The sequence below is a fragment of the Notamacropus eugenii genome, chromosome 1 (genome assembly GCF_028372415.1).
Source record: "Notamacropus eugenii isolate mMacEug1 chromosome 1, mMacEug1.pri_v2, whole genome shotgun sequence".
NCBI lineage: Eukaryota > Metazoa > Chordata > Mammalia > Diprotodontia > Macropodidae > Notamacropus > Notamacropus eugenii.
The window spans coordinates 419,104,472-419,122,251 of NC_092872.1; the positions used below are offsets into that span (position 1 = coordinate 419,104,472).

The window sequence follows — 17,780 nt, forward strand, 5'->3', positions numbered from 1 at the left end:
GCAAGGAGATCCTGCCTCCCCGAATATCTGCCCACTGTTCTGCAGGTACGGGAGTTGGAGTTGGAGCTGGATGGGGAACAGAAGAAGAATGTGGAAGCCCAGAAGGGCATCCGGAAACACGAACGCCGAGTGAAGGAGCTCACTTATCAGGTGAGTGGGGCCAGAGCAGGCTGGGCCAGGGGTCTGGATAGGGCCTCTGAGGAGTGGCCCTGAGCAATCCCTCAGTCCCTCCCCCTCAGGCTGAGGAAGACAGGAAGAACCTGGCCCGTATGCAAGACCTCATTGAGAAGCTACAGAGCAAAGTCAAGAGCTACAAGCGCCAGTTTGAGGAGGCGGTGAGTGTGTGTGCAAACGCACACATGGCTATATGCCAGCCATTCATTTCCCCATTTTATAGAAGTGGAAAACTGAGGCCAAGAGAAGTATGGTTTGGACCAAACACCCACGTAGAACTATCTGTGCATAACCCTACACGGTAGGCACTTAATATAATGCTTGTTAATGGACTGATCCAACATGTGACTGCTCCTTCCCAGGAGCAACAGGCCAACTCCAATCTGGTGAAGTATCGGAAGGCTCAGCATGAGCTTGACGATGCAGAGGAACGGGCAGACATTGCAGAAACCCAGGTTAACAAGCTTCGGGCCCGCACTCGGGATGCCCTGACTCCTAAGGTGAGGGGCTGGAGATCGAGGGGTTTGAGGTGAGGAGACCCCAGGGGAGGGTCTGGGGGGAGGCAAATTCAGAATCACTTCTTGTTCGCAGGGCTGTGCCTGTGGGTAGAAGGGAGGGTGGAAGTGGACAAGGGTGGTGAGTGAGATGTCTCTACCATTCCTCAGCATAAAGAGTGAAGGCACTGAAGCCCCAAAGCCCTCAGGGGCCTAAGATCTGAAGAGGAATGGACCCCTGACTCACTGCTTCCTTATCCTATCCCTAGTACCTCCAGTTCCATCACTTAGTGTAATTCCCCATCCAATCCCTTTTAATTTCCCAAATAAATGCAACTTTTTTAAACCCAGCCTGTTTCGTGTGCCTTTTGCTGAGGGTAAGGGGAGGGGGAGAAATCTTTCTAGAGCTAAGGGTAATGAAGAACCTGAGAGTTAGACTCAGGCCCCCGGGGAAAAACAGCACAAAGGGAGGGAAACTGGGCCTAGAGCATATCCCTAGTCCATCCAGTCTCCCAGATCCTAGCATTGCTTACCCAAACAAAGGTCAGTTCCACACCCCTCACTTAAAATACTTTAATACTCTCCATTTAATAATCAGTTTATTTGCTGTTAATAAATTGGCAATACTGTGGTGCAGTCCTCATCCTGGGGGAGGGGAAGAGCTGATCTGTGTGGGGAGGGCTGGGGAGGAGTCCCTTAAGGGAAGAACTGAGTCAGCCCTGGAGACAGTCAAGGGACACAATTCCATAACATCTGGATCTAAAGAAGACAAACTTCTTCCTTGCCCAGAGCTGGTGGGAGAACTCCAGGGGCATGGGCAGTTGGACAAAGGTGCTGGGATCTACCCCTCCCTAGGCAAGCTCCCCTGCTCTGTTGGGGGCAGCCCCCATGAGTCCAGTGTGGAAAGAAAAGTGACTCAGACCATCTGGAGTTTAAGGGGGGAGACACGGGGCGGGTCAGAAGGATAACACGTCTTTTCATGAGTGGCCTGTGCATTAAAAGGTGGCAAAACAAAAAATGAAGATGAGGAGAGGAATCAAATAAACAAGAAACCAATGAGTGTGGGTTGGCTCTCACCCCGAAGTTTGACCTGGGAAGGAAGCCTGAGAACTCAGGTGGGCCTGCTATCCAAGAGGCTGGACTGGTTCTGGGCTAACCAAGATGAGATTCCCATAGGATGGGCCCAGTGGGGTTAAGGACTCCCTGGACCCCTTTCTCTGTGCTCTTCATCAGCAATGGGCCATCTTCCCAGAGAATGATGTACAACATACTTCTAAATAGTCTGTATTCTGGGGAGGTGGGCACTTTGTGGGGAACTTCCTACTACTCCTTCTGGCCTCTCTCTGACCCCAGAGAAGGTTAAGTGTCCCAATTGCTGGGGTGACCAGTATACCCTGCCCCACTCTCTCCAGCCCCACTCCCCGTGCATAGAGGACTGTAATGCCAAGGTGGAAGGAGGTACCACGGAAAAGCGCTGAGGAAACGTCTGAGATATGAAGATTTGAAGTTCCACTCGGCCACAGGTGGGGGCAGTGAACAACATCTAAGCAATGGTCTGAGGCTCCTGCCCAGTGCTTTAGGGAAAAAGATTCTCCTCGGGGGAGAAAACCGATGAGAGGCTCAGAGGGAACACCAGATAAAAAAATGGGAGACCCTCAAATTCAGTACCAGGTCTCAGGAGCAAGGGGAAGAGAGGAAATGATGAGTCCGTCTACAGCCCCTGCTCAGGTAACATCTGAGTTCATGTATCAGTGACCCAGGCCAGGAGCCTGCAGCACAGGCTGAGCCTCAGAAATGGCACCCAAACAGAGGGCCTGGTGATACTGGTCAGGAGAAGTTTCAGTTGTGAGGGATTAGGAACAGAGAGGCAGGAAAGAAGGAAAGAGTTCTTGGTGAGCCCTGCCTCCCCAGGGAGAGAAAATAGCACTGTCTCTTCTGGGAAAAGGTATTTTCTCCTTCAAACCAGAAGTTCCTGAAATGTCCCATCCCAGGAGCAATGGAAGCAGAGGGTGGAGGGGAGAGTAGCAACGGGGGGGGGGGGGGGGGGGGGGGCGGGCAGGGGTGAAGGAGGGAGCCCACACGGTCCATGGATCCAAATGGAGAAGTGCACACACACCACACTGTAATCCCTGAATCACCACTGTCTGTAAGATGTCCTCAGAGGTCTGGCCCTGGCAGGTCACTCCTCTGTGAAGTTTCTGTCAATGTCCATATAGGGTTCCTCGATATAGCTGACCAGGGCACAGGGTGATGTCCGATCAGGACTTAGCAGGATGGACACAGTCTCTTTCCAGTAGGTAAAACTAATACAGGAGCTCTGAGGAGAAGAGAAAGGAAAAAGGGTTGCAGAAGGGATACAGAAGTAGCACCACCACACATTCCATTTCACTGTTCCCCACCTAAGGCTAGAAAAGGGCCAGCTGGTACCATTGCTCATAGCTCGTCCCCACCAGGCCAGCTTCGTCCTCTAGCCAGGCTTTGCTGAAGTGGGGGGAGAAAGATGAACCTTCTGTGTCTAGGCTACTTGGTGTACAAAATTTGGACATCTTAGTCCACACTGCCCTCAGGAAGAAGTGAACAGCCTCCTGGCTCTAAGACTGTGGGAGAATTTCAGAATGAGGGCAACCAACTGAATTCCCCCAATATTTAGCAGAGGTAGGGGAGAGAGGGTAGGGAATAATGACACACACAAAAATTTAAGAACTCCTCTAGCAGCTTTGGTTTCCATAACGTGAAGGGGCCTATGATGGAGACCTGGCTTTGGTTTCCCCTCTCCTGGCTTTATATAATCTGTTTCTAGGCAATATGACAGTGCTGGCTCATTTTATAGCACTCAAGGTAATGAAGCCATAACTGACCATTCTCAAAGAACTTAGGCAAGAGGAGTAGACACTCAAGGCTGGACCCTGCCTCATCTCCTCCCTGTTACTCCCAGGCAGCACTAGGCCCAAGTGATAAGCTCTCTTCACAGCCTCCTCCCTCCAGTCCATGGGAATATCTGCCCACCCCCCTGGGCTCCCACACACGCCTACATTCTCTAAGCAGGTGCTGTCCTTGTCCTTATGGAGGTAGTGCTGCTGCCAGAAGCGTAGGAGGCTGTGAAAGTTGTTGAGGATGAAGCCGGGGTATTTCTCATCATACTCCATCTTCTGGAGGGCATTCAGGTAGCCAGGCAGTTTGTCTTTCCTCCGAGCAAGCATCAGTATCACCAGACTGGTGTTCAGGCAGCTGACATTCTCCTGAAATGCCCCAGCCCCACCCCACCCCAAACCAGTGAGCACAGAGCCATGGTGGTGAGTCTGGATCCCAGACAGGATGAAGTGACCAAGTGCCAGGTTATTTTATCGGGCCAGACACAGTAAGAACAGACAGGAAAGAAGCCCTAGGCCTAAAGCTCTGAGGTGGGGAGATGAAAGGGGTGGCCCATGTTAGAGGCCTAATTTAGGGGCCTCCCACTTCTTCCCCCCGAACTGGGCTCTAGACAGGAGGTTTGGCTGCCTAGGGTCCTAGGGGCTAAAGCTATTCAGTCTTGTGAAGAAAAGACTTGGGAACAACCACCTGTATATCTGGAGGGCTGTTATAGGAAAGGATAACTAGGATCAAGGGGTGGAATCTGTGAAAGTAAATTTCAGCTGAAGATGAAGGAAAAAAGTTCCTAACAATCTGAGCTGTCCAAAGTCGCTTTTTAATCACTGAAGATCATCAAGTAGTGTCTGGACACACTAAGGGGATCTCTGCTTAGTTAAAGGCTGGACTAGATGACCCACTAGGTCTTCTCAACTCTGTGATCCTAAAGCACAGTAGATGATCACAAAACAACGTGTCCTGCCTTAATTGGCCAGTAGTAATCACAGCCAATCTACTAGCTCCTGGCAGAAAGGCCTGTGGATCAGAAATAAAAGGACCTGGATTCCAGTCCCTGGCAGTCTAGCTCCATCACTTGACAGCTGTGAGCTTCAAGGAATACACTATGGACCTCAGTAACGTCATCTCTAAATCAGGGAAACTAATCTCTGACTCTCTACTACAAAGGGTATTTCTACTGAAGAGGATCGGATCAGATGGAGAGGGAAAAAAGGGGTCTGTAAATGCTTCCTAAACCCCAATGCTTTTGTTATACAAACAAGTGATTGTTGCTGTAGTCTCCGAATTCACTCTGAGATCCAAAAGTTAGCTCTCAGTATCAGTCCCAGATATCCAGAGAGGGATATCCCTAACCTCACTGGTTTTCCCCAGTAAGTGAAAATTGTCACATCTCATCTAAGTCACTCATACTGTAGCTCCTGTTCATTTAAAAAAAAAAAAAACTTGTTCAGCAAAGATGAAGAATATTTAGGTACCATCCTCTCTGCACACATCCTTCATAAGCTTAAAAGACCACTAAAACTCAGTTTCCCAATTTCTTCTTCTGTCCTATTTTCCAACCTTTGGTTTCATCCTCACACGAGACCCACTGTCTCTCTTCTGAGGTCTCTATACATGGTCTACTTGTGTAAGCTCCAGTAAGCAGCTCACCACTGGGCTGGGTGTAATAACAAGCTTGACTGACTTTCAGTATACTGTCCTCTTCCAGGATCACAATGAAAAAACCAACCAACTAAATGACAGCGCTGGGCTTTGATGGAAGTTTTTCCCCATAAAAGTTAAGGAATCTTTCTTTCTGATCAACCCTAAGTAGTATCATGCCTATGTGGGCAAGTTTACAAGGTTTCTCCTCTTGGACCAATATCAAAGAAATAAGATTTCCAGTAGACAGAATGTGCTACTGCTGGAAAAAAGAACAGGATTCCCTGAAGAGTCCAGAAGATTATGCACACAGAACAAAGGGAGAGTGGTCAAACATACAAGAATCTGAGTCACAGAAGTTGTCACCATAACTTAATACTTGTGCTAGCTATATACTCTTGAGTGTCACACTTCGGTCTCTTACCTGTGTTAAAGTCTGTACATGAATAATGTTAATGAGACGGAAAAGGAAAGCAGTTCTGTTGGACATCTGGTACATGTAGGATAGCAGGCGGCACTCTGACAAAACGTGTACAACTGTGGGACAAACGAAAATGGTCAGTTTGATCTGCAATGGAAATTAAAGACAAGTTGGAGAGGGCAGATTTGGCTAACAGTCCTCATCTGCAAGTGGGCCTGACTCAGACCAAACAAACAACTTATTAATCTTTGTTCCCTGATAGTACACCTTGTGTCCTTACAGCAATGATCACAGGACACTGCACAGAGTAGGTAGTCAAAAAGTGGCCGGCACCTAGATGAACTGTAACTTCTAAGACACTGCTCCTGTTGGGAGTATCCTCTTATTCTACCAATCCACAGCCCTCTTTCTGTAAAACAGTGCTTGACATTCATCTGTCTCAAGGGAGTTCTTCCTTACCCCACCTGATTACAGGCCATGACCACTCTATGTGAAAAGGCCTCCTCTTTCAAAAATCCCCAGGAGTGGGGAAACAATATTATAAATAGGAACCAAGGGGAATAATTAGGATATCCTTTGTTCTCCTTCAATACTGGTGACAATGTTGTTGCATAATGCAAGCTAAGAGTCCTTTGGAGCTCCTATGTGAACTGCTACAGAGTAACCACTAACTGAGCAAATGTACTCCAGCCTTATTATCTTAGGTACCTATAAAGACAGGTATACAAGGGTGACTTCTCTGGACTTCAGTTTCCTCCTTTGTGAAAGAAGTGGGGTGATTTCATTGCCTGTGAGGACCAGAACTACGTGTGCGGAATGCTGCATCTATATCTATATCTATATCTATATCTATATCTATATCTATATCTATATCTATCTATGAGAATCACACACAGCCGCTGTGCTGCTTAGTTCTGGTTTTGCTGAAATGTCCTTTTTTCTTTTCTTTCTCACAAGAAAAAGCTCACTGAATGGCGAAGGGAAATGAAAGCGATATCGGAACAAGACACATTCATAAAAACATTTTAAACAGCAAAGATAACACCAAAGAGAAGGGTGAGCTAGACGGTTTCTGGGGTCTCTCCTAGCTCTGACACTCAGCCTGTGAGCCGCAAATCTCTAAAGAGCCAGATGACCACCAGCATAAGATACATGAGAATCTTTGCCTATTTTTTAGAGCTAATTTCTTGGAAAACAAGGAGATCAGGTGAGAGGCATTCCACATGAGGATGGTATGTGGAAAATAGGAGAATTCAATACATTAGAAGAAATTCAGTGAATTCAGAACAAAAACAGCTATAGGAAATTACAAATGGTGATAATGTAAGTGAATAAACTTTGTGAATTTACGAAGAATCACAGAATATTTGAGCTGGAATGGATCTTGGGTATCATTTAGTCAAACTTTTTTTACAGAGGTGCTTGAGACTCAGAGATGGTGACCAAAGTCACATGCTAAATCAGTGACAGAGCCAGGCCTAGAACCCAGGTCTCCAGCCTCCCGGGACAAGGTTTTTTTCCAAGACTAGCACTCAGTGATGAACCTTGAGCACTAATTTTTTCCATTAAAATCTATGATTCACTGGTTATCTGTGCATATCTTAAAACTTGTGCTACCTATACTCTTGTGAATGCGATGAATTATTTAATACCACACTTGGTCTTGTTAGCTACACCCACATTGTCTTCTGAAAAGGAGGATAATTCTGTGTAACTAAGTTCCTCAAAGTAAGAATCACATTTTATATCGTATATTCCTTAAAACTGCTTAGAGTACCCTGTCTAGGATGCTACAGTGACTGGTCAATAAATTCTGAGCAAAGCAGGAGGAAAGTTTGCTAGCTGAGCATAGAGAGATCATCAAATCTAGCTGTCTTCAGTTCTTAGTTACTCTTCTGTTCATGTAAGTGGCATGTGACAATATAGTAACAGCAGATGTTAGCTACTGCATCAAGAAAAAAATGAGAAAATTCAAGGCTTAGGGTTCTGTACACATTTCTATTGTAAAGTATAAAAACAGTTAGGTAGAGACTTGGTATATTTACAATAGATGGATGCAATTCCAGAAAATATCAGTCTCAATCCATTCCATAAAACTTTTTTGGTAATATTTTCATTAATTCACTGACTAAAATTACCTTGAAAACAGAAATGTTTACCCCAGCTACCTCCCCAATGATCAGTCCTGATAACACTATTTACCTATTATTTTTTCCTTTCCCTGTACTAAGGAGCTATAGTTAGTGGATGATCTGGACAAGTACCTTCCCTTCTCTGGGCCTCAGTTTTCTCATCTCTCAAAGAAGGAGGGTGGACCAGATGATCCCTAAGTACCTTCCCGGTTCTAATAGTTCTCAGTTCTATTACAAAACATTAATTGATCCTGAGTTACTGAAATTAAAGCAAACAAACAAACATCAACAGAGATGAAGGAAGAAAATACCACAACTTCAGCAGGGTCAGGAAAACTATCTTTTCTACTACAGGGCAATCACTAAAAGGCTGACAAAAGTAGAAGGGCTAAGCCGAGTAATTTTTTTAAAATTTGACTACCCCCTTGTGTTAAGTTGCAGTAATGCAAGCAGTTTTGAATTGTGTAGAAGGAAAAAATTAGAAGGAACATTCAACCATTCCCCCCCATCTACTACAGTCAATAAGGAGGAAGGCTTCAACAACAGCTTCAACCTTCATTGTTTTCTAATGAAAGCACTCTGCTCCCAGAGGGGTCACCTTTTCCCTTTACCTTTCATATCCGACTGGTTTTCAAATCGGTCGAGAGAGAGTGTGATACAGCGTACCAGCATATTGGAGTCCACCAAGGAACTATTGATCTGGCTCAGGAAAACCTGGAACTAGAGCAGAGATCTCACTGATGTGGGTAATGGAAAGCATTCTGTGTGATTATATCTGGGAGCAAAGATAAGGCTGTGGGCTTCTGTCATCTTTACTACCTGCTCAGCTACTGAGATCTTAATATATGGTTTCTTTTAATTCCTTTAAATACCTTTAATTATCTCTGAATAGTCAACAGGAGATTTGATGTGGAAATCCAAATTAGCGGCAAATTGACAAGGGGATGTACCTGCTGGGTCCACAGGCCGACCATCTTTAGATGGTCTAACCCTCAAACCACCTGCGTGTTGAAAGTTTCTGATCTACTTTGACCAGTTTGCTAACTGTATCCCTAATGCCTTCAGCCAAAGATTCTTAACAGAAGGGGGCTTTGGAGGCCACCTTTCTAAAGGAGTGTGATTCTTAAGAGCCACTGTATTAAATAGATCTTGTTTGTAATACATTCCCCTACACTTAATAAAATAATCCTGAGACATAACATCTGACACTCTACCTAACCAATAATACCTCCAACTACCCCACAATGCCCCCATCAGACTGGTCCAGATGCAGCCCCCATCAGATGGTACCTTTGCTGATATTTTTTCTTCCATATGGTATACTGCCTTTTCCTCTATTTGAATTCTATCCATTCTTCAAAGTCTAGATCAGATGTTACCTCCAGCATGAGGCTTTCCCTAATGGCCCTAGCCAACATCCATCTTTCCCATTTCTTTCAACACCTAATACCACTTATCTAATAACACAATCTAATGTAATTCTATACTCTCTTAATGATTTATTGGTGCTTTATTTCCACATGTTTTGTCTCTACAACAAAAGCATGAGCTCCTCAGGGGCAGGAACCATGTCTTCTATTTCTTTTGTCTCCCTCACAGCTTCTTGTTAGGGTTGAGCACATAGTAGGTACTCAAAAAATACCTGTTAACTTACTAATTTCTCAGTGTTCTTTATTTTGAGACCCAAAGGTCATATGCCCTGCAGACCACAATAGCACTGAGCAACTGCCAAGAATTCTCGGATTTCAAAAAAGATATGTTTATGCTGACACCAATTTCTGAAGACAGGGATGGCAACCACAAAAGTTTCTTATGTTTTACCTTCTCATCTGTGTTGATGTATTTATTGAATCTTTTAAAAGCATCGATGTTGAATTTCATCAGTTCACCAAGGAGATCAAAGTAACTCTGAAGCACATCTCTGGATTTACACTCACTGTCCACGATGCAATACAGAATATGCTATTGTGGAAACAAAACAAAGTAAGATTTCCGAGCAGTCCAAAAAGCTGTGCACCTTGAGCACTGACAAACTGACTAAGCACTGGGAAATCCATGTTGTTAGGAATGGTGAACCAAAGAGGTGTGACTTATTCATGAAATAAATATTTCAATCTAGTATTTCACAGAATCCTAGAAGTGAAAGAGATCTTAGAGGCCATTTAGTTCAACCCACAGTTCAAAGGATAATCATCTCTGAAACATCAATGACAAGTAGTCATTTGGCATCTGTGTACTTCTGGTGACAAGGAGGTCTCTACCTCACAAAGCAGCCTGTTCCACTGCTGAACAGCTTTCACTGTCAGAAAATTCTTCCTATTATGAAGTAGAAATCTGAATACTGGGTCAAACTCAGATCTGCAGAAACCTCCCTTCTGCCTGGATCCAAATCTTCAGTAGAAGTCACTCACTTCAAATGACCAAACACCCCAGAGCCTGAACTGTCTCTGAGCTGGGACAGCATAAGGAATTGAGGTGGCAGGGCTGTCCCCTTAGTTACTCTCCAGATGTTGGTGGGGAAAACTGTCAAATTGCTCTGACAAAGTTTGTCAGAGTTTTCTGCTACAGATGGAGGAGCATAACTGTCTTTAGAAATAAGATTTTTACATTTCTTTAGTACTGAAGCTCTTCAAGTTTTTCTCTTAAAAACAGCTCCCCAAGACCACTGCCCAAACATCACAGATCTCTTTTGTTAGTGCACCCATCATTTGGTGAAGGAGGAATAAAAAGTAGTGGGAATGCTGCACTGGTACCCATGAAAGATGAAAAGAAGCAGTTGAATGTGCTTCTAGAGTGCTGGATTCCTACAAAGACATGGGCAAGAATCACAAAAGATGAAAGGGTAAGGACAGGCTATAATCTGTATCAAGGAAGAGAGCACCCACACTCAGGAGAATCACTGGTCCACTGAAGTATAAACCTGGATTAAAAGTAATCCCCATTCCAGTGCGGTATAAAGAGTGACAAGCCAAGAGGCAGCAGACTCACTTCTTTCTCAGACTCAATTTCCTTTTCTGTGAAAAGGAGTTGAATTAAAGGACCCCTAAGATTTTATGGTGCTATAATCTAAAGATCAGGGGCTGAAGGCCACTCAGTAAATAGCAGACTATCTGGGAAGGCCTTGGAAGTATAGTTATATACCCTCTTTGGGTTGCTATAGGGAAATAAATATTATAAGAAATTCAATTAGCTCAGTAAAAATTTTCCACACATACAACACTCTTCTCCAAAAAAAACCAAACAAACAAATAATCAAACAATTTTAAAAAAAACCACTTTGTTTTGAAAAAAAATTTTTTTAATCCTTCATTATTTGGGTACTTACCTCCAAAAGGCCCCTCTTCAGCAGGAACATCTGATCAGCATAGGAAGTGGCCCCTCGGAGGAAACTTTCAACAGCCCTTGCTTGCCAAAACCTGTGACCCAAACACAACCTGCTGTTCTCCCTCAATGAAGTCTCCAGTTCATAGACAGCAGCTCCATTTTTCTAAACTCCAGACACCATAGCAAATATATTTTTTCCTACTGTTCTGCAAGTAAGCTTCTTAACTGTTCCAAACTTAGATGTCTTAAAAGGGGAGCTCAGTGCAGCAGGAAAAACACAGAATTTGGAGGAAGAAAATCTGGGACTTGAGGCTGCACTCTGCCTCTTACTAAAAGAGTACCCTTAGGTAAGTAACTTCCCTTCTATGGACCTCAGTCTCCTTATCTGTTAAGTGGGAATGATGACACTTATAGTACTTTCCTCATAAAGTTTTAAAGACTCAAATTAAATAATGTGTTAACTACTATAATAACTATTATTAGTGCGAGTAGTAGTTCCCTCCCCAACTAGTTGGCAGTGAGCTCCTCATAGACGGGACTTTATTGGCTACTTCCTTGTTGTTCCTATTCCATATTCATGATTCCTAATATGCTACACTAATATAGGAGGGATTAGACTTGTGTGTGACTCAACTCAACACACAAGAGTGAAAAGGGAGAAGGTCCCTATGTGAGAACAACCAAGGCCTGGAGTTATTCTGGGAAGACTTTCTAACGTCTCCGTCAACTAACAGACTAACATGACAAGGCGGTGAAGTGCTAGTCACTCCAATAGGCCCACATATCCAGACCTACCTGAAGGAGGACTCAGTTGGCTCTTTCTTCATGACCTGCAGCAACCGAGTTAACAAACCTCTTTTTCCATCACAGACCAAACTCCTAAAATCAAAAGATAAAAGTAAAAGTTGACATAAAGCTGAGAGGCTGCAGAAGAAAGAGGCCAAGATATAACTGAGCCAACAAAGGAAATCAGCACTGTCTAAAAGATTTAAAGAGTTTTAAGTTTTAGCCCCAGAGTCCAGGACAGGCTTCCTGTGTTGGCAGTGATTGGTGAAGAGTGAGGGAAGTCCTTCCAGACTGCCTGGAGGTCACACAGCACAGTTGTCAGCTTTCCTTCCCCTCCAGGACCCATGTCTCTCCAGGGGATTCTAGGGAACTCAGAATTTAACAGCCAAGCACTTCCCTCACACATTTTGGACAAGTTTTCCCTTTCAATTTATCTCCCCATCAACTCTTGGGCAGCTTTTCCTTCCCTAAACTACTGGCTAGTGTTTAGAAGCTGGATGTGTGCCTGCGGCTGCACTAGACTTGGGTCCAGGAAGAATGGGTCTGGCACAAGGTAGAATAAAAGGTGGCCAAACTGGGCACACTCAGGAAGTTAACTTCTCCTCCCTGTCCTTCAACCTCTACTTCTAAACTGTTTGTGTCAATGCCATCATGTCAAGTGGAATACATGACCTTCTTTCCTTACAAAGCTAAAAGAGGGTGAATCAAGGTGAGATCACGGTGAATTCTGCTGAGGTTTTCCACTAGACACAGCTTACCTGTCTGTGTTGACTACTGCATCTACCTCAGGGATATTGGCCTTCAGGGAGATTGCACTGAGTTCATTCAGTTCTTGGCTATTTAACAGCAGATACTTGTTCCTGAAATAGATAGGATTTGAGGTAGGTAAGGGGGAAGAACTATGGTTTCCTCACTGGTCAAAGGCTTTTCTTTGGACTCTGCAGTCTGTGCAGGTGCCATGTTCTCAGAGCTTATGAGACATTCTGCACCATAGATTGCATTATTTACCTACTTCCCTGACAGCTCTTGCCCTTACCAATATCTCTCCTTCCTGATCATTGAGAGCATCTGTGGACCGTGCTAGATTTTGTACTGTCCTTTCTTATTTTGTATGTTTAAGTGACACATACGAAATATATCTGGCTAGACATTAAGTTCCGAGAGGAGAGACCAAGTTTTTTCCCCAAGAGCCTAGCATAGGACTGGGCACACAGTGTGGTCCTGGTGGAGCTCTAGAAATGATTCAATGCAAGAGACACTCCTATGACTTCAAGTAGGCCCCTACCTTTGTGGGTGTTTGGGGCAGGAGAGGGAGTGTGTGTGTGTGTGTGTGTGTGTGTACACATGTGCGTGTGTGTATGTGTGTATGTGTCTGTGTCTATGTGTTTTCTTACAAGTTACAGAATGGTACTAAAGGCCAAGACTATGTTTCTTCCCACAAGCAACAGGAACATTTCTCCCAACGTTGATCTGACTACAGCAGATCACTTCTGGTCTCCAGAAGATAAGTGGGGCCTTTTGTCAATACATAAATGGTAAAAGGATAGAGACAGTTTTCAAAAGAATGAAACTAACAAAAACCATATGAAAGAATAATCAAAATCATCAGTAAAGAGAAATAGAAGTTAAAACTATGAGGTTTCAACTTATATCCATCAGATGATAGAAGAAAAAAATGCCAGAAATGGGACCAGAGTTCCACATGGGAATAGTCACACTAAAGCACTGTGGTAAAGGTTTGAACTGGCTCAATTCTTCTGGAAAATAACTTGAAACTACACTATCAAAGTCACTAAATCCTCTGACTCAGTGAAGCCACTACTAGGCATATACCTCAAGAAGGTCAAAGAGAATAGGAATATATACGAATGAGAGACAGAATGAAATATATACAAATATATACAAAAATATTTATATTAGTACTTTTTATAGAGGCAAAGACCTGGAAAGAAAGTGATTAGGAAAGAACTTAAAAAATTATGGCATATGAATGTAATAGAGTATTACTATGAGAATGACAAATATGATGAATTCTAAGAAACTTAGGAAGACTTCAATAAACTGACACAAAGCAAAGTAAGCAGAACCAGGAGAATAATTTACACGATGAAGACAACAATGTACAGGAAAAAATTCAGAACTACGACCAATGTGATGACCAACTTTGGAGGATTTAAGGCAAAGCATGCTTCCTGCCTCTAGGGAGAGAGCAATGACACACACATTTTCAGACACGGCCAATGTGTTGTTTTGTTTTACTTAACTGTATTTATTTGCTACTAGGAAGTACTTGTTTGCTACTATGTTGGGGAGTAGGTGGGGAGAGAAGAGGGCAAGTTATCAGGAATTGACTGATGTAAAGAATATCAACAGAAAATGCTTTTTAAATAGTGAGTAGGAATATCTTCCTTCCTTCTTATTGACTTGGCTTCCTCCCACACAAAATTCCGTTTTTCTTTTTGTCTTTTTCTTGGTGACCATAAAGTTCACAGCAGGCTCCATACTATGGTCCTACATGACTGGCCTTTTGAGAGTGAGGGCAACACTGACAATGTAGGAATTAAAAGGCCTTTCCCCAATTTCCTGAAATGAAGCCACAACTAAAAGCATTTTTCACATTCATTATACTAAGTCAGTCAGTCAATAAACATTTCTTCAGTGCTTACTATGTGCTTAGCACCGTGCTGAGTGCTGGGGATACAAAGAAAGGTCAAAGAGACTCCTTGCTCTCAAGGAACCCACAATCTAACGTACCCCTGTTTGACATTTAACCACTTAGTGGCTACTACAGTTTTCTGTTTCCTGTGTCTCCCTAATGAAACTGCAATCTCTTTAAGGGAAGAATTCATGTTTTTTTGTATCTCCAAAAGACCCAAGTACTAAGCACAAGGAAGATTCTTAATAAATTCTGTTGAACTGAATTAAACAGAATATAGAGGGACCCTGCCATGATTCATTCTATTTCATTCAGAGTATTCAACTCAATTCAGATCTCAACAGTGCTCCTCAGAACACCCAGAATGGTGCAGTGTGGCTGGAAAGAGAGCCAGTCTCAGTCAGTAAGACCAGGCTCCAAATACTGCCTCTGACATTTGCTTGCTTAGTGACCCTGAGCAATCAGTTCAGCCTCTCTGAGAGTGCCCCAGGCAGCGATGCAGGGACTAGAAATTGAGGAAGAATTGCTTATCTGCATTTGTAGAGGAATTTCTCTTAGTAGGAATTCTCTACATCAATAAATTCACAATATTAAAAAAAATATTCAGAAAGAAGGATGGGATATTTGGTAGAATTGTATCAGCAGGGTGTACTCTGACTGCCCAGCTATCAGGAACTAGGGTTAATAACTTGGAGGGAAAAAAATGCTTTTAAAAAAGCAGCCAACATAAAACTCTTTTCCAAAATGAAGATTATACTTACTCATGGTGATCACTAAAACTTTGGAGAAGTCTCAAAAACTGTATCTTTAAGGTGATGTCCTAAGAAAAAGAAAGTAAAATGTCTTTAAAACAGATTACAGAATCTGTTACAACAAGAATTAAACATCTATGAAAGCAAATAAGATAGATATGTGACCTCAGACAAATCAAGTCCACTCTCCACATCTGTTACATCAAAATGTAATGGTTACAGCAAAATGAAGGAAGACATTCTATGAAAAGCGCAAGCAGAAATTTCTCTAAGGTTTCACCTCACATCCAGATAGGCAAAAATGACAAAAGACAAAAATAAAAAATGCTGAAAGAGTTGTGAGAAGACAGGCAGACAAATGCACTATTGGTAGAGTTGCGAATTGTTCCAATAATTCCGGAAAACCATTTCAAACAACACCAGAAAATTCACTATGCTCTATGTACCTCTTTGATCTAGTGATACCAGCACTAGGAATGACCCTTAAGGAGGCCAGAGGCTGAATTGAAAGGTCCCATAAATACAAAAAATACATATAGTAGCACTTTTTGTGGTAGCAAAAAGCCTGGAAATAAAGTGAGTGACCACCTCTTAGAGATGGGTTAAACAAATGAATGCAATGGAACAGTAATGCACTGAACAAAATGGCAAACCTGAAGAACTAAGATAAACTTGGGAGGCCTTGTGTGAACTGAGGCAGAATAAAGTAACCTGAAGCAAGAGAATGGGCACAATAATGTAAAGAAAAACAAGAGGTAACAGAATTATGATCAGTGCAGTCATCAACCTCGACTCTAGAGCTCTGATGGTGAAGTATGTCTCCCATCTCTTTGGTCAGGGATGTGTTTAGATTACAGGAATATAAGAAAGAGGCTATTGTTAGACATGGCTACTGAGTCAGGTTATTTTGCTTAACTATACTTCTTTGTTATGAGGGAAGAGGTAACTGGGGTGGAAGAGTCATTGAGAAATGACACCATTATTGATAAAACAAGGAAATAAAAGGGAAGTTGTGTATTTTGCTCCTGTACTCAAGGTCATGGGTCCTGCTTTACTAGGCAGTCACCTGTACTTGTGAACTAAACTCCTGAAAGAGAACAATCCACAGAAGAACTTACTGGACTACAGTCACAATTCTGGTTATGTCCATGTAGAACAAGGGTAGATGTTGAATGTTTCCTCCATATCAACTTGTCAAACAGATTATTAAGCCCAGGGATCAGTTTGAATTCAGCTATCATTTTATGAACCTAGATGAGGCAAAAAGCAGAGAACATTAACACCACAATACTGTCAACTCAGCCACTGATACATGGCATGAAAATTAAGGGATGTGGAAAATCTTCAGAGATAAAAGCAGTAGATCGAGGGGATAGCGTCACAACATGGGGGTCTAAATTTGCAAAGTTCTGTACCACCAAACAAGATATTAAGAGTACTCTCAGACCATTGTTCTCAGAAATCTTCTCACCATATACCCTGAGGAATTCCAACTTCTCATGAATGACCCAAAGGCTAACGAGCTATTCCTTGGGTGCCAGTCACGTTTATAGCAGACTAACCAAATTCATGCTAGCTATGCTAACTCACATGAATAGCTGATCACCTTAATGTAAAGTTCTTGGTTAACCTGGGGACTAGGCTGTAGAGAAAAGAAGGTCCTCACTTCCTTGACAAGAGGTGTCTCCTACTGCACCACAGGTGTTTCAGGAGGAGGGGACAAAGTCAAAAATGACTCCAACAGGAGCCTCCCCCAAGCTGTTCTCCTTGTATGCCTCCTACTGAGTCCAACATTGGTGTCCATGTCTCAGCAGAGTTTGAAAGCTGGGAACTCTAAAATATGAGTGCTGAAAAGGGTCACAAAATTTAAGAATATAGATACGTGTCTCCATCTAGTTAAGTAAAGTGATTGTAGAGCAGGTACACTCTAATTTTATAGCCAAAACTCTTGGACAAGACTGCGAAACCACAGAACTCCCTGCCTTCAGCATTTTAGACTACTACCTCGCTTTGATTGGGTGAGTTTACATACTTCTCCTCCTTTCCTCTGTTAGCCTATCTAGGGATGGCTCAAGGGTAAAATGCCCTGTGTTCTAGGGAAGACAATAATTTCATAATCTGCATACACAAAGCAAGCATCTGATGGACACTGTATATACAGAATTAATTTGGCCAGTTCCAAAGCAGGAATACTAAAGTGGGTAAAAATGTTCAAGCCTGGATTTATTCTTTCTGCTTCACCTGTTTTTGAATGCAACATGCCCTGGAAAAAATCTGACATTTGCTCCAAAATATCATTTGGATGACTTAAGGGGGTGTGGGTATATCATCATACACTGTGTGCTTCAAAGGGTGGAGCTGAGTGTGGGTCATATGAAATGTTTGGCTATTGTTTTGTGGGGTCTAGAATACAAAAGAATGTTTTAGATCAGTGTGAAGTGAATTATCTTAAGTAAATTAGTTTCCATTTCATAGATGCTTAAAAGCTAAGACTCCTTTCTGGAACAGAGAACTAGTAAAAGGCTCCTTCCAGCA

At 42.9% G+C, this 17,780-nt stretch overlaps 2 protein-coding genes across 5 annotated transcripts in view; one reads left to right on the forward strand and one right to left on the reverse strand.

Moving 5' to 3' along the window:
* MYH7B (myosin heavy chain 7B) overlaps nt 1-1,018 on the forward strand; it is a 42,062-nt gene extending 41,044 nt beyond the window's left edge. Inside the window, exons 40-43 of one of the 2 annotated variants that reach the window (XM_072631337.1) lie at nt 46-150; nt 240-335; nt 537-703; nt 840-1,018. In XM_072631337.1, coding sequence (XP_072487438.1) covers nt 46-150; nt 240-335; nt 537-703; nt 840-885 — 414 coding nt within the window. In that variant the 3' untranslated portion in view covers nt 886-1,018. The remainder of the gene's footprint in view (nt 1-45; nt 151-239; nt 336-536; nt 704-839) is intronic. The other variant, XM_072631336.1, reaches the window with a different exon arrangement.
* A 209-nt stretch (nt 1,019-1,227) lies between these two features.
* The window catches only part of TRPC4AP (transient receptor potential cation channel subfamily C member 4 associated protein), an 83,514-nt gene continuing 66,961 nt past the window's right edge, over nt 1,228-17,780 (reverse strand). For all 3 annotated transcript variants that reach the window (XM_072631339.1, XM_072631340.1, XM_072631341.1), the window contains 10 exons: nt 16,364-16,495; nt 15,255-15,313; nt 12,596-12,697; nt 11,847-11,930; nt 11,053-11,143; nt 9,549-9,689; nt 8,339-8,447; nt 5,599-5,711; nt 3,701-3,907; nt 1,228-2,985 (listed from right to left, as the gene is read on the reverse strand). In XM_072631339.1, the coding sequence (XP_072487440.1) occupies nt 2,848-2,985; nt 3,701-3,907; nt 5,599-5,711; nt 8,339-8,447; nt 9,549-9,689; nt 11,053-11,143; nt 11,847-11,930; nt 12,596-12,697; nt 15,255-15,313; nt 16,364-16,495 (1,176 nt within the window). In that variant the 3' untranslated portion in view covers nt 1,228-2,847. The remainder of the gene's footprint in view (nt 2,986-3,700; nt 3,908-5,598; nt 5,712-8,338; nt 8,448-9,548; nt 9,690-11,052; nt 11,144-11,846; nt 11,931-12,595; nt 12,698-15,254; nt 15,314-16,363; nt 16,496-17,780) is intronic.